General features: G+C 39.4%; 1 protein-coding gene across 5 annotated transcripts in view; it reads left to right on the top strand.

Moving 5' to 3' along the window:
- tmem117 (transmembrane protein 117) overlaps nt 1–16,349 on the top strand; it is a 69,158-nt gene that overhangs the window by 31,221 nt on the left and 21,588 nt on the right. For all 5 annotated transcript variants that reach the window (XM_021317459.2, XM_036132496.1, XM_036132494.1 and 2 more), the window contains one exon: nt 15,566–15,665. In XM_021317459.2, coding sequence (XP_021173134.1) covers nt 15,566–15,665 — 100 coding nt within the window. The remainder of the gene's footprint in view (nt 1–15,565; nt 15,666–16,349) is intronic.

The following is a 16,349-nucleotide window of genomic DNA, read 5'->3' as shown; positions in this document are numbered from 1 at the left end:
TTGTGTGAAACCGCGGGAGTGTGACCGCCCAGGGAGTTCGACGGGGCTTCATAAATGTTCCATCGTGCCGCTCGATCCCATTCCACCGCCTTACGGCTACATTACCAGCCAAAATCAGCCCCTAATTAGGTTGGTGTTATTTAATTAAGACGGCCCTGTGTGTGATGCATACATTAATCAAGGATAATTTGGATAAAAGGGGGATGTAAAGTGTGTGAAGGTGGAGGGAGGGAGAAATGGAGGGGTGAGCCTGGAAGTCTGATCTAATGGAGAGTTGTGTAGGGCAGAGATGGTTGATATGATGCGCTGTTAAAATGTTATGAACAGTTAGATAACTATTGGCATCTTTATTTGCTAAAGATTAAGAGTGAAAATATAGATTCAACTCATGAGACAAGGCAATACATAAAAAAAACATTTTTTTGGTACCAACAAAGGGGTTTAAAATCACAAACTGTGTTTAAAGAATCTGTTACTAGAATTGAATATATCAGTAAGAGTTTTCAATAATACATATGATTCAGATTTTATGCTTGTCTAAATCAAAAGTAGTCCTAGCACGAGCAAACATCAAAAATGCTCTTTTTTGTGTGTGTTTTGGAAAATACAATAAAAGTTTTACGAATCTCAAACTTTGTTTTACGTAATCTCTGCCCAGTGAAGAATTATTCAGTTCATGATTGACCAGTAAAGTGTTTTGAGTTTGTAAAAAGAGATTAGACAAATGCAGTCTTAAAAAAAAAAATATTTTTTTAGGCCAAAGCAGATGCCAACTTTTGTTTTCATAGCTGCCAAAAGTTAGCCAGTCACCACACAAATGATGTGAATGTCATGGATGTTTTGTGCTTTTCAGCCAACCAATGACAAGCTGTTATCATGTGACTCCATCAACACAACAAGGCAACTCAAAAGCTACTTTGTATTGAAATTTAACATAAAAGTCAAAAACACTTAGCTTCAGATCTGGGGCTTATACTCCTCATTTAAACTTACTTAATATGACAAAGTAACATGTTAGCACCATTTAAAATGCAGACCGTACTTTGATAGATATGGTGCCACTCTAATATCATGAGATACTGTGGAATGTGATCTTGTATCCTGCAAAATTAGTTGGTATAGGTGACCAAGGTAACAGTTAGTCCAAATGGGGCCAAAAAAATAATTAAATACAATTCAACCGCTATAATACAACTCCCATTGGAAAAACAAAAAAAAAAAAAAAACGTACAGGTGTTTATACCTAAACTAAACTAAAATTAAAACTAAATGTAATAAATCTCATCACTGTACAAATTATTTGTGCTTTTATAGTGACCGACCTTTGCTTTACAGTTACCTGGATCAGAAGGGCTTTAAACAGGAAGACTATTGATGATGAACATCTCCCTACCTTAATCTTTTCATAAAAAAAAAAAAAACATATGTAACTTTTTTGCAAAGAACCAACCCATGCAATTGTAACATCATTTTCCAGGTTCATAAAATGTCAATTAAATAATCAAATACTGTGATCTTAAGACTAGAGCTGTTATACAAAGGTAGAAGTACACTTTGGCCTTGCCTCAATGATATTAGCTGTTAGCTTTAGCCTTTAAGTCCAACAAGTGTTGGTTCTGTAGCAACGTTGATGTTAGATTTAGTGAGTATCCACACCACTCTAAACAATATTTTTTTCCAAAAGGCAACTAGTAAAAAATCTAGTAACTTTTTCTGGTACATTTGAGACTGACATGCAAGGATATATGGCCCAACTAACTTGGATTTATAAGAAATGAAGATACTGAAGATGTTTATAACCATTTAACAAAACCTTACTTAAAAATCCTGGATTATTCTTAAAGCTGTTTTATTCTTTACTGTCCACAATTGGCGAAAATGCAGAGCTGTCAGGAGAGGAGGAAAGAGGTGTAAACTGAGCGATGGATGGGGGTTTGGGGGGTTGCAGATGGTGAAAGCGTTTAATGAGGAGCAGAGAGTGTTGGATGTGGCATTTTGACTGCAGCACTCGCCTGAGTAGGATTAGACCCCACTGTATAAGTGTATTTGTCTTTGTTTGGCTGATCCTTTGTGTTGCATGTGTGCTAGTCCCTCCTCATCTGTCTGTTTGCTTGTCTGGCGCTAAGCTGGGCTAATGCCGCGGACAAAGGGCTAAATAAATAGCATGTTGTGGTATTCACATGCCTCCTGTTGCATTGCTCCTACACATGGGATATTGTTCTAACAGTGGGTTCCTTAAGCTACCCTTTAACTTAGATTTTGCTGAAATGAGTGAATAACAAGATGTCAGATTAGAAATATTTAGCAGATCCTTGTTATTTTTGCTTTGCTGAGTCTTTTCCCTGTCACAAGCTGTCACATGGGTTAGAATCTTTGCTTGGATCAGTTTTTGTGTACTTTCTTTCACCAAATACTCAGCCACTCTAAGCTCCAAGGTCCACAGTATATATATATATATATATATATATATATATATATATATATATATATATATATATATATATATATATATATATATATATATATATTTCGTGTTTTGCCAGTGCTAAATATCATCATCAGCCCCATGAACATCACAAATGCCTCCACTGGCTTTCTTTTATATTCGTTTTCATAGATTGAGATGTTAATTGGAAAATAACCAACAGCTTCCTTTTCATTTTAGTGTTAAGCTAAGAATCACACTTAAAGAAAACGCTAGTTGAATTAAGTTTTATACATTTTGTTATATACTGATATGAAAATTGATTGCAGTTTTCAAACCACAGTATGTCTTTAGCACAGCTCGCGCCCACGTGTTCTCTCTATGCTCATGCTGTTTTTTACACTCCTACACATCCATGTTACGTTTATTATGGGAAAATGACTCATTACTGTGGCCTCCGCGTTTGATGAGTGATTAGAGGAAAGTCTTCCAGTTAAATAAGTCTTTTGCTCTTCACTGAAAGAGGCCTGTGTGATTTGCTTTATGTTTTTGCTGCTGTGTCCTGGGACATAGATGATGAATACAACAAGCTCCATAGCTTGCTGTATTAATCATTGTGTTGTAGCACGTAATTGCATGCTACAATATTGCTTCAATAATGATTGTCTTATTGCACATGATATATACTGTCCAAAACATACATTGCACAGGTTGTGTAACAGGTAATTGTACAAGTAATAGTCACGTGGTGCAGCAGCAATAAGCAAATAAAGTGTCACAAATGTGGCTTAGTGCTGTATTATTGCCAATAGTTCAGTGTTACTATCAAGAGTCCAGTACTCTGACAGCTTGTGAATCTTTCTGTGTGTGCTGATAGGCTCCTGTAGCACCTGCCAGAAGGTAGCAGACAGAAAAGTCCTTCTGCTGGGTTAGTGTGGTACTTGAAGATGCTGCGTGTTTTGCACAGACACTGGCTGTTGCACCTGTCTAGGATGGGGGTATTTGCCTGACACCAACTGGTTAGTGATTTCCCCTCATTCCTGTAGGCAGTCTCGTCATTGCCGAAGATGAGGCCAATGATGCTGGTGTCATCAGCAAACTTGAAGATAACATTTGAGCTGTGCCTGGCAGTAACGTCATATGTGAAGAAGGAGTAGAGGAGTGGACTGAGAAAACAGCCCTGAGGTGCACCGGTGCTGAGGACTAGTGTGAAGGACAGGGTTCTGCTGATTCTCACTGCCGGTGGGCTGTTGGTGAGGAAGTCCAACATCCAGGAACAGATGGACTTCTACAGGCCCAGGGCAGTGAACCCGATGACCAGTTTGGAGGGATTATGGTGTTAAAATGCTGAGCTGTAGATAAAAAAGAGCATTCTCACATAGGTGTTTCCCCTCTCCAGGTGGCTGATATAGGTGTGAACTGCTTGAGCAATTGCGTCGTCTGTGGAACCGTTTGCTCTATGTGGAAGGGTGTCAATGAGGGAGGCATAGATGTGGTTCTAGACGATTTGCTTAAAGTACAAAACACTGATGACAAAATGTATTAAGACAGGTTGCTTAAGAGGACTTAGGGATGGGTACAATAGTAGAGGTCATGAGGGTGGTGGGCACATAGACAGGCTCAGACACAGGTTAAATATGTTAGTGAACACCTCAGCGAATTGGTCACTTGCAAATTTGACACTCTCAGCACCCGTCCTGGGATACCGTCAAGCCCTGGTACCTTACGAGAGTTAACTTTATTGAACATCTTTACACACTTTAGCCATGTCTATGCAGAGTGTAGCATCCTTACTGTCAACGTGTCGTCTAATGACAGATGCGGTGCTGTCTGCATTGAACCGAGCGTAGAAGGTGTTAAGCATTCTTTTGGAAAGTTTTAAGTTCTTTTACCTGCTTTTAAATATCTTAATGGCTTGGCCCCTCCCTACCTTTCTAAGCTGCTGCTCTCCCATTCACCTGCCCGCTCCCTTAGGTTTGTCAACCAGCAGCTCCTTACTGTCCCTAAATCAAGGCGGAAAATAAGAGGAGATTGTGCCTTCGCTGTAGCGTCTCCAAATTTGTGGAACAATCTGCCATTGAGTTGTAACTGTCTTTGAGTGGAGTGCAACAATGGTCCAGGGTCTGGTCACCCTTAGTGGGGACAGGTATGGGACAGTTAAAGTCCCCCTAAGCAATGAAAGCAAGATCAGGAAGTGAGTTGCCAAATCTGTTTTTAACCCCATGCAGGTCTTCCAGGGCTTGGGTCTTTGCAACCTGAAATGGTCCTCACTGTAAAGTACAGTGAGGATCACTAAGCTGGATTCTCTGGCCAGATAAGCAGGTCTGATTTAATAGTACCGTATTTTTCAGACTATAAGGCGCACTTAAAATCCTTAAATTTTCTCAAAATTTGATGATGCGCCTTATAATCGTAAGCACTTTATATATGATTACCAATGTGCTTACTGACTGCTAAATCTATTCAAATTTTGAAGTATGACTTTGGTTAGCAACGAAACCGCTTCACTCATTGGATATTCGAAGTATTACAGTACACTGTGTTACAACCTGATCGGCCCCTTGAGCAGTCTATAAGACTATCTGACTGTAATGTCTAAACTAGAACCGCATTCATGTAAGGCAATGTAGTCCAAATATTCCGTCCTCCCAACAGAGACAGATAGCTCTCCCTTTCAGGAGAGAGTTGTGTACACGGAGGGGCGGAGTGATATTACACACTTGGGAAGAATATATAATGCGCCTTATTATCCGGTGCGGGTTATGCGTGAACAAAGAAACACACAGACACGTTAATTCACAGTGTGCCTTGTAATCCGGTGCACCTTATGGTCTGAAAAATACAAATCTAAGGCTGGTGTGCAGTGATTTGAATACGTGTATCTGTAGCCCACAAAGAGTTCATCATAAAGCCCCCCCTCCACACCTACCAAGACTCGCTTGAGTTCTCAGTTCTGTTGAAGTTTTCTGTAGTTAAAGCACAGTCAGTGATTCACGGCTCCAGCCACAACTCCAGGAAGGTGAAAACAAACAATACATTGTGCCCCTTTCGAAATAAATCAGTGTGTGCAAGTCATCCAGATGATTCCTCAGAGACTGAATGTTTGTAAGCAGGTTAAGGGGAGAGGAGGGCTGTAGCATCTCAGGCAGGTCCTGCACAGAACACCGGCTTGGAGAGAATGTCCACTACGCAGTCCTCAAAGATTGGTTGAAAATCTTCTCCCACTAATGATCGCAGCTCTAAAAGCATACCACGGTCATACTCATAGTGTGGGAGTGCAGTACAAGTGCCTGTGGCGCAGCCTGATTAGCATAACAGAGATATGGTCTGATGAGCCAAGGTGGGGGGTTGCTTTGAATGCTGCCTTAATGTTTGTGTAGGTTCTATCTAGTGTGTGTGAGCCTTTGAGGTGCAACATTCACATTCTGATGGAAATAGGGGAGAACTGTCTCCATGTTGCCCTGATTAAAGTCACCAGCAACCATGAAAACACTCTCTGGATCTGTGGTTTGCAAGTCACTAAAGGCTATTGCAAGTCACTAAAGGCTTCCTTCCTTTAGATGGCGGTCTGTGCGGAATGGGCACGAGCCCATAGAAGTGCTGTAGATGTTTATACTTGAAATGGACATGGGTCCAGTATTCTCCAAAAACATACGGGTTCAGAACTCATAACCAGTGGAAATGCAGTAAAAAGTAGTGTTGCGGCGATGCCATTTTTTGGCCCCCCCGATACCTGGCTGTGCAGTATTGTCCCATACCGATACCATACCGATACCATCTGTTTGAAATTGATGTGTGTGAGTATATACGAAGAACTGCATACTACTTAGGGTAGTAGAACTTTTTATTGCCTACCTGGAATGGGTGACAATAGTTGAATAAACTTTTGACTCTCCAAGGCCAAAATAGTGCAACATTCGTGAAATTATAACATGTATAATAGCAGTGCAACAGTAAGACAGTAAAATTACATTAAGCATTGAATAATCTCTTTTAAACCCTGAGTTTTGGCTCTCAAATGCCAAAATAGTGCAACTTTCATAAACTTGTATAACATGTATAATACTAGTCGGGACAGAGAAGGCTGCGTTCAAGTGACATACAAACATCAAAATGGTATCGGTGCCCTATTTGTTAGTACTCACCGATACCGATACCACCATTTTAGTGCTGGATCGGGGCCTCGTCCGATACTGGTATCGGTATCGGTGGAACACTAGTAAAAAGAGAAGAAACAGTTGACATCACACTTCCAAAACGTCATGAAGAATAGTAGGTGTGTTTATGGCAGCTAAATGGGAAAAGATGGGGGGCTAGAGGCATAGAAGAAGGAGATATGTTCACGAATTGTGTACATAAAGTCGTGAAGAGGTTGCATACATTCTGTCTGTAAAGACCATAGGAATGTTTTGAAAAACTCAGAGGTGCACAACCTCGCGCCATGGCAGCTTGTGGCCCAGGGACAGTGTGATTGCTTCACTTTTGCCGCGAACACCATTGTGCCCCGTTCATGCGGCAAGTAAAGCTAGCTTAATAGGGTGGTACAGCACACTCAGAGCCTACTTGCTGTCAGCGTTGAGCGCAATATAAACAGCTATGGTGGTAAATTCCCTGGGTAGATGGTAAGGTCTACATTTAATAGTCAAAAACTCTATGTCTAGAGAGCAATGACTTCTGACCACCTTGGCACCAGCTGTTGTTAATGAAGATGCTACCACGGGTTTTACCACTAAGGGTGTCGCTCCTGTCCGACCGAAAGTGGATTAGCCCCTCCATGCTAATGGCGTCATAAGGCATGGGGAGTTTAGCCATGTGTCAGTTAGAATAATGGCACAGCAGTCTCTCATCTCACGATTTGTTGTTAAGCCTAGCTTCAAATAATCCAATTTATACTACAGGGAGCAGACGTTTGTGAGCAAAATGGATGGACGAATCGTTTTGCAAGGGTTAGCTTTTAGCTTAGCTGTTATCCTTCCTGGCTGCTGCGCGTCCATTTCCTATCACGCTGCTTTCATCTCCTCCGGGTGCGGCCTGTGCTGGTGGAAACTTCTACTGCTTTGGCGGCTGCTAATTCTCACTGTGAATATGCATAATTGTAGGATAAACTGCCGATCCTATGCTACCACATTCAGTTCTGAACTAGATGTTACAGTTGCCTTATTTGCCGTTAAATGTGTCTACTTATCTACAATAATAGTCTGAGTAATCCCTGTGAGTGGTATAGAACATTACTAGGTGGAAGTCTGATTTAACAAAAAATACAATCTCTAGTTGAGTGTTTTTATGTGTTGGATTTAGGAGTGTCTCCTATTCACGTTTTGTGCTTTTCCTCTTTGGACAAGAGGAAAATAACCTGCACAGGGCTTACTTCCATTTCTTTGCAGTTCTAAACTAGGGGGTCCAGGGCGGTGCAAAATATTGTTTTACTTTGCACTCGGTTCCATATAGTTTAAGATATGAAAGGTGTTTGGAAACATACGTACACACAGTTTTAAACATCCATATTTGGTTGTGGTTATGCAGTTTTCTCGATTCCCGTGTACACCATGTTTCAATAGGCAATCCACGTTTTTGTACACAAGGGCACATTGTTCCTGAGCAGGGTGTATTGTTTGCTTGTATGTTCTACAAATAATTTTTCATGTTAGTTTTTTTTTGTCTTCTTTTTTAGAGGAACTGATGTCTCAAGAGTTGAAACAGCCCTCAACCAACAGGATGGTTGGTATTATATCCACTGGATGAAAAGCTAAGGATAATGTTGGTAGTAGTTAAAGGCTGATGTATAACAATGAATGAAAATAACTTGATAATTACACTTGCAGCCTTAACATTTCACATAACATCCCAGTTTAGTTGTTTGAAAGGATGTTGTGAGGCATGTTGTTATTGCATCGCTTTAGTAGGGATTGATTTTCAGAGATGCCTATTAACAATGTTGTTCTAGTATTTCTAAATAACACACAGCATCACACCGGAGAAATTATAGGTTTGAGTGTATACTAGAGCTGGACAATATGCAGGGTGTTGAATGGGAAATGCCATCACAATATTGTTATATCACATTGTTATATAATCAATATTGAAGTATGCACTAATTAAGTTATAATGTTTCAGGTGAATAGTGTTCAGAACTATTTGCCGTTATTAAATTTAGTCATATGAATAGACTTTTATTGCTCTACATGTCCACATCTGTAAACGATCTTAGCATGCTGAAGCTTAAAGTCAGTGGTGGGAACATGGTCATCATGCAAAAGAGTGATTTTTAAACTATAATTTTGAAACTGTATGATTTACTATGAAAATTCAGTCCTAGCGTATGCCATATATGTGTAGTAGCTAAAATATGCAATGTGTCTTTTAATGAATTATGCCTACATCAATTACAAGGAAACTTGGTCTTGGATAACTTAAACAGAAGAGAATAGAAAGGCCTTATGTTCAGCACACTCTGTACGTTAGAATTGCTGATGATTATTTTTTTGCATAGTCACACAAAAAGAATTCAGAACATAAATACCAAAAAGAATTGCAGGTCCCCCTTATATATATTTGATGCATAGGTGTGACTACTTTGGACTTGCATATGTATTTAACTTCAACTTCCTCACCAGTAGACACATAAGCAGTGATCACTTTAATTTCTGCTGCTTTTGGCTTTTATTGCTGTTTCTCCACAGTAGTACTCAACTGAACATTAGCTGACTATACACCTGCTAAAAAGGCACAACATGATGAAACACCTGCACAAAATGTTTTTGTATTTTCTGAATACTGGTTTCTACCACACCAAAACCTTCTTAATACATCACAAAACTTGAAAGTATATTTAATTTTTTTGTTATTGTTTGTTATCAAAATAGAAGGTCTGGCAACAATCTTTAGATGCCATAGCTACATTAATAAAGATGATTTATCTGTCCATATTATTATAATATTTTTCCTCTCTGTGCCATTGTTGGCACAGAAAATGTGCCAAAAAATGGAAATAGGAATCAATTTCCTTTGCTGGATTCTGTTAAAGATATTAGCATCTAGAACACTAGATAGAAAGTGAGATTAGAGTCAGCTGTATTTGGAAAAACAAAAAGGTAAAAATGGCAAAAGTACACTTCCAGACAAAAGGTGCAGGATCTAAGACTTTAGTAACTAAACAGACAGCACAGGAGTAAAGATGTACAGAGAAACTAAGAGCTTTAGTTTATCTGACCAGCTGGCCTGAGAGCCTCAAGAATAACATATTTTTTCAACCAGTGAATGTCCATGTGCCAACTAGTCCAAAAACTCAAGGTAGCTTTTCACTATCAGTGAGGTGCTTAAAAGTGAAGTCAAAGGAAGCACAAAAGTTGTAAAAAGCTTTTTTCAAAGTAATCTGCACATGCTACAGAACAATAAATAATTAACACTTGTATGATATATTGGGGCCCCGTTGTACTCTATTTGCACATGTAAAACGTTAAAAATGCATGTGAGGAGTAGTTTACCATTGTGTATGCGTATTTATGAGTATTTACTTGTATACGCTTGCATGAGTATTTATCGCGTGTGTGCCCTTTTGGCCCAATCCTGACGCCATACATGAAGGCTAGAAAAAGTATTTTGGACAGTGATTATTATAGTTCTTAATTTGGAATTGGCTAAAACTGGTACAGGCTAAAATCCGGTATTGGCTACCCTCTGGACATTGGAACTCAATGTGTTTCAGGTTTTTAAAAAGAATACAATAAAAAAGACTAAAATTAAATGGCTGCCTGGTTAGATATCATCAGATAAAAAATGGACCCGAGAAATAACCACAAAAATCAAAGAGCATATGTCCTGAGACAATGGATTATATGTGCAAACTGACTGGAAACAGGGAGCAGGTAGTTAAATAGGAAAGTGGAAAAATGAGGGTACCTGAGGACATAAAGTTTCTGACAAGAGATACATTAAAAAAATCAAGAAGCAACACACCCGGTGAATAAATAAGAGATGAACAAACCAAGACATTGTAAACCTAAAGAACAAAAGTCATGGTAACAAAACACAGAGTGACCCTCAGGCAGAGTAAAAAAATAAAGAGAGAAAACCTGTGGCCAAAAATTGCACGAAGACAGACTGTATCAAAAATTTTAGAATTGCTTTCCATACGTCCACAAACTGTACTTTTCACACTGTTAAATAAAATTATGCAAAAAAACAAACAATTTCTTCATAAATCATGTAATTTAACTTTGTACCTCATATCAGTTCCACCACACAGTTCAAAATAAAATATAGTGCAAATAGCCAGGGTCTGCAGAATACATTCTTTAAATGCACAGCACGTCAAGCCTGGAAGTAGAATTGCTGCAGACCCATAAGACCACACAGGGCGCCACTCTTGTCAGCTAAGAACAGGCAAATAAGGCGGAAATTCACACATAAAAAGAGATTGAATAAACTTTGACATTATATGTGTTGGTATTCAAAATGCGATCAGAATAAATGGGTTCATTTCTCTGTAATTAATTAATGAAAATGTGTGTAAATCTATGGACTGGGAGTATTGTTGAGGTTTTAGAGTGGCACACCCATCTGGGTTTGCTCCGATGTATTTCAGAAAATCTTTGCATATGATTGGATAAACCACTTGTCCGTCATCTTTACTGAAGTGCTATTTCAACCACTCACATCCAGAACCAACCTGTGACACTGATGAGAGCGACTTGCCGAAACCGGTCGGGAGAAGGGGAAAACATTGTTTCCACTAATGAAGATAACAGTAAATAATCTTTTATATGCCATAAAATATAACTATAAGATTTTCTTTTTAAGGGATTCCCATCTAACAGTGTTGTTATTATCTTTTAAGAGTTGCATGTTTTATTTCCTATCGTAAGTCAACTTTTTGGTGAAATGAAAATTATTACAATACTTTACAATAACACCATGTTGTGAATTCTGCACAGAGGTTTTGAACTTACTCTCATAGTGGGAAAGCAGGACTTGATCTAATGCATATAAAAACGCCCAATGAAAGTTACTATTAACTTTCATCCAAAGGACTAAGGTCTGATGTACCCAATCAACAGTAGGTGTAATGCCTTACTTGGCTAATTTTGTTGTTGCAAATGGATACAGTGGGTTTTAAGTCATCTTTGGCAATACAAAAGTGATATTAGTAAGAGTCTTATTGGCAGTTTTACGTATCCTGGTAACCACTGTTGTAAAATTGTTACAGCGTTAGGTACCATAGTGCACAGGAAAGAGACAGGCAATGCATTTCAATGTGGAGCCAGCCAAGGTCGCAATTTAATGTTCTGAATGAGTTCAGCTTTTTACAGGGCAGAGGAGGTCACTCAGTCGCTACAGTCACTAAATCACTGCCAGTCTCTGAACGAGAAAACAGGTTTATAAAAGCTGGAACGCCCCAATATGGCCAAAGAGATGGTAAGAAAAAAGAATAAAACAGTTTTGAAAAAACTAAAATTATATATATATATATATATATATATATATATATATATATATATATATATATATATATATATAGCAATAAGGCCATAAATGACTCAGAGTACTGAGAGCTCTTTTAGTGCTGTATTTTAAAGTCTTCATCTTCAACAAAGCAAAATAGATAACACACTAATAATGGAGGACAAAAGATCCGTGCAGTGTTGATTTTATTCAAAGAAGTCAAGTTAAATCTACTTAATCAAATACAATAATTCTTGTATGCAGTAAACCCATCATTCATTCTGAAAATATTTTGTGTTTTATTTAAATGTTTTTGTCTTCCAAATATTTGAGCACCAAACAGAACAAGAAATTAATCTTTTGAAACCTTTTGAGATAAATTAGATCACATAGATATTGCCGTCCAAGCTGTCTAGGTTCTTACCAAGCAACCTAAAATGCAGCCTAATATGACTGCTTGTCATCAAGATTTTATTTTATAATATTCTTAACTTAATACTTTGGTTCTAGTTAAATGAGGTCATTTCTCAACTCTGTAACTTCAGTGTCCCTTGCAACATGTCATTTCTTACTTTTATGACAGAGCGAGACGAGACACAAAAGCATCAAACGTCCTTGAACATAATGTCCGAACAAGTGTGGGAGACCTGATAAAATTCCTCAGAGGGTCAAAGCTGCCCGAGCCGGCCGCGCTGGACCCCGCATAGCAACTGGCTTGGCGATTAGGCCACGGGAACCATTAAGAGCCGATTATTCATGGTGCTACTGTACTGATCCACGACACCAAAATCTCTCATTAGGTCACCCAGCTCTAAATGCCATTAAATTTTCAGTCTGCATGAATAAGTCAGAGTTCTCTGCCTCTGATCATGCAGTGCGAAGAGCCCCCAAACTCATCATAGGTGCTCTGAAAAGCAGAAGAAATTATATTAAAACCTCTCTCTGACTGCTGGAGTAACATTTGCTCAATTAAATATGTGAGAAGGGCAGCAGGGTAGTTTTGAAAAAAAAAAAAAAAAGATTTAAAGCCACTTGAGTGTGGTGCCAGACAGCATTTTCAGAAGTATCGATTAGAATTTTGCTGCGGGTAAATGACTCCCAACGGGATCTCCTTGGAAACTGGAGCGGAGCCAACCACTGTGTGTCTAACCGACTTAATGCAGATATAAATCGCCATTCCAATCAAGGCCGTTTTATTTGCTGGCTTAACAGAGGCTATACGTCACCCCGCAAAGCCACACCTTTTGGTCGATATGATCCCGTCAAATACGCTTAAATGTATACTCCAGAAATGATTTATGCTTTCAGAGGGGAAGGTTTCTTCCACGTTTAAGGTGAACAGTAGAGATCTGCGCATGATGGATGAATATAATTGATACATTTTGTCTGCATGATCTAATCTAAAAATGCATCAGTCTTAATGAAAACATAATGCGTGCAGCGGTTGTAACTGTTTACATTTCATTTTACAAATGAAAAATTACAGTGTGGCAGAGTGTGTATTCTCACTCTCCTTTGCTCCGGTACCCCTAAATAAACCAATCCAGCTGGGTTCCATTTGAAGTCACCTAATTAGAAAATAGAGTGTGCGTATGAGTGATTTGGTATTAATATAAAAATCCAACTCTTCTGTGAAGGACTTGGAGATTTGTTAGACAGAATTAGTCAAGAAACAACATCATAAAGACCAAGGGATAGAGCAAACAGGTCAGGGGCAAATGTAAGCAGTCTTTTAAAGAAGGGTTAAGTAACAAAACAATATCAGACGCTTTAATCCTCTTACGGAGCACTGTTTGACCTACAAAGACGAGGCCGTCCACCTAAACTGACTTTAAGTAGGGCATTAATGAAAGAAGCAGCCATAAAGCCCATTGTAACTCTGGAGGAGCTTCAGAGACTTACAGGTCTGAGGAGAGAATCTGTTGACACAACAACCGTGAAATTTGTGCACTCTGCAAATCTGTTGTTTATGGAAAAGGGACAAAAAAAGGAAAGGAAACCACCAATAGACCCATTTGTAGTTTGCCAGAAGTCATGAGACACATGGAATAATTTGCTGTGTTCAGACACGACCAGCTTTAAACCTTTAGACCTATTTGCAAAACCATATAACCTATATGTGTAGTGGAAAACAAACACCGTACTGGTCCTCTAAAAACATCAAAAGGTCAAACGTTGCAGTGGCAGCATTATGCCATGGTTTTGCTTTCATTCAGCATGAACATGGAAACTGGTGAGATTTGATGAGAAGATGGGTGGAGTCTCAAGCTTCTTGAGACCGGGATGGAGGGATATTTTCCAACTGGGCATCATTTTACATCTATCTCAGAACTATACACTGCTTTGTTTGGGTCTGTCTTATAAAACCCCACATGAAACATTGCAATATTTTCGAATCAGGAGATTTTCTCTACATTTTTGGTCTTCAGGTCCTTTAGAACAGTCCTGGATCACTAGCTTGCCAGGATTGGTTCTAATTGCTCTGTTCTGCCAATGTGAGCCTGTGCCATAATCAGGACTTGCATTATGGACTACCACCAATAATTCAAAAATGAATTACTTAAATCCTCCTGCTCCATCAGTGAATAAATGGCACAGTTTAGTCTCCACTACGTCACAGCGACAGAGTTAGAAACAAAACGACAGACTAGGAATGAAATGGTAAAAATAAGCTTATGTTCAGGAAATGAGCTCAAATCGTAGCCAAGGTTTTTTCCAAAGGTTTGAGAGCAATATGGAATAATTTCAGTTTTGGCCTGCGGCTACAAAATGACCTCGAAAAACAAAGATGAATGAAATCATTGACTTCAAATATGAGCCCTTGAAAGCGCAGTTCGAGCCTCCATCCGTTGTCATCTATTATATTCACGCGTGTGACCTGTCGAGGGGGCGACGATATGAGGCTGGAGAGGTGGGGAGATGACTGCCGCGCCCCTGCTCTTCTTCAGCTTCTAAGACACAGGCTGCAAGGAGATACCCCCCCCCCACACACACCTCCCCTCATCTCCCTGGCAAGTTCCATATAGAATAGGCGACTGACCCACTTTCCGTCCCACCCTCCTGAGCTATTACCTGGAGAAAATGGAGTGATGTAGCGTGGGATGTGTGCGTTGAGTGGGTGGGTTTGTGCGACTGAACAAAAATGCCTCATCTTCTCCCACGGTACAGACGTAAAGTAGTAGCTGGGACTCCAAAAAAAGCATGTCATTTTCCTATCAGACATCACACCATGGGAGGTTGTTTCCCTAATGGCGCCACTTGGTCCAGCGCGAGTCTGTACATATGTAGAGCCGCAGACGGTCGGATCCTCTGCTTTAGCGGGAGGGATCTCCCTGGTATGGCTGCGTTGATCTAAAATAAACCAGACATGAGACAAATTTACCACACAAATGGATGATTTGCCAAAGGCCGGCGAAGCGAACAAGAGCCGAAATGCAGCATAAATTCCTCCGCATTGAAGTAAATTGTTTACAATCCTTGGGGTTTTGTGAAAGGCACGGCGAGCGCTCATTTATTTTCTCCAGGATTAGGTTTATATCGATTGACCATCATGACCGGCATCATGATACTTAGTGGCAGAGACCAATTTTTCTTGTTCTCATTTTCTGGGACTCTGCTCTTACCTTCTTCTTTTACTCTCAAAAGATACATGGCATTCATTATATCCTTCCTAAATCTCTTCTTCTTTTGTGCTCACAGGCCTCACATGGTGACAGACTACATGGGCATCAGGAATGAGAGTTTTATGAAGATTGCTGCGGTGGGGACATGGATGGGAGATTTTGTGACAGCTTGGATGGTAAGAATGGAGTTTTTAGGTTTCCTAGACTCTTGGAAATCAACATTTATATAAGGGGAAAAAAAAGACATTTACTCCTGTGGCTCTAAAACCTTACAGGCAGCAGTTTTAAAGAAAATAATGCAAGTGTATTAGCTTGATTTGGTGAGTGGGAGAAACCTGAACAGTTTTTTTTTTAATCTGGAGAGCTCCTAATTAGTCCTGCTCAACATTTCTACCTGCTCAATCGGGGAATCAGTCTAACTTCTCTAACAAGTTGATGTGCTTTTGGGCAAGGCATTAATGTGTCTCTGTTGTAAGAGTGCCTGGCTAGAAAAGCGCTATATAAGCACAGCCCATTTACCACTAAACATGTTGAGAGTTGTTACTAGGAGACAGGAATCCATCAGCACTTCAAGGCTACGATGTGATTATAAATCTATTATTTGCTGAACAAGGCACATCCCCCCATTAATACCCGTTTTTGTGCACCACTAGAACGTCCCAATATATTTTTTATCGATACAAAAGTAGGAAAAAAACATACCTGAAACAATTATGTTGAAGCAACAAAATACACTCAACAAAAGTCACCTTAACAGTAACTATGAACTCAATTCTTCTTAACAATCTGACATGCCTCTGGTATATGCTGTTACAGCATGTTATTTGAACCTGCGTGACACTAGAACAAAAACACGCTAG

Source organism: Fundulus heteroclitus, unplaced genomic scaffold (genome assembly GCF_011125445.2).
Source record: "Fundulus heteroclitus isolate FHET01 unplaced genomic scaffold, MU-UCD_Fhet_4.1 scaffold_52, whole genome shotgun sequence".
Taxonomy (NCBI): Eukaryota; Metazoa; Chordata; class Actinopteri; order Cyprinodontiformes; family Fundulidae; genus Fundulus; species Fundulus heteroclitus.
Note: the sequence above shows the minus strand (reverse complement) of the source record. Positions and strands in the feature narration are given on the sequence as shown.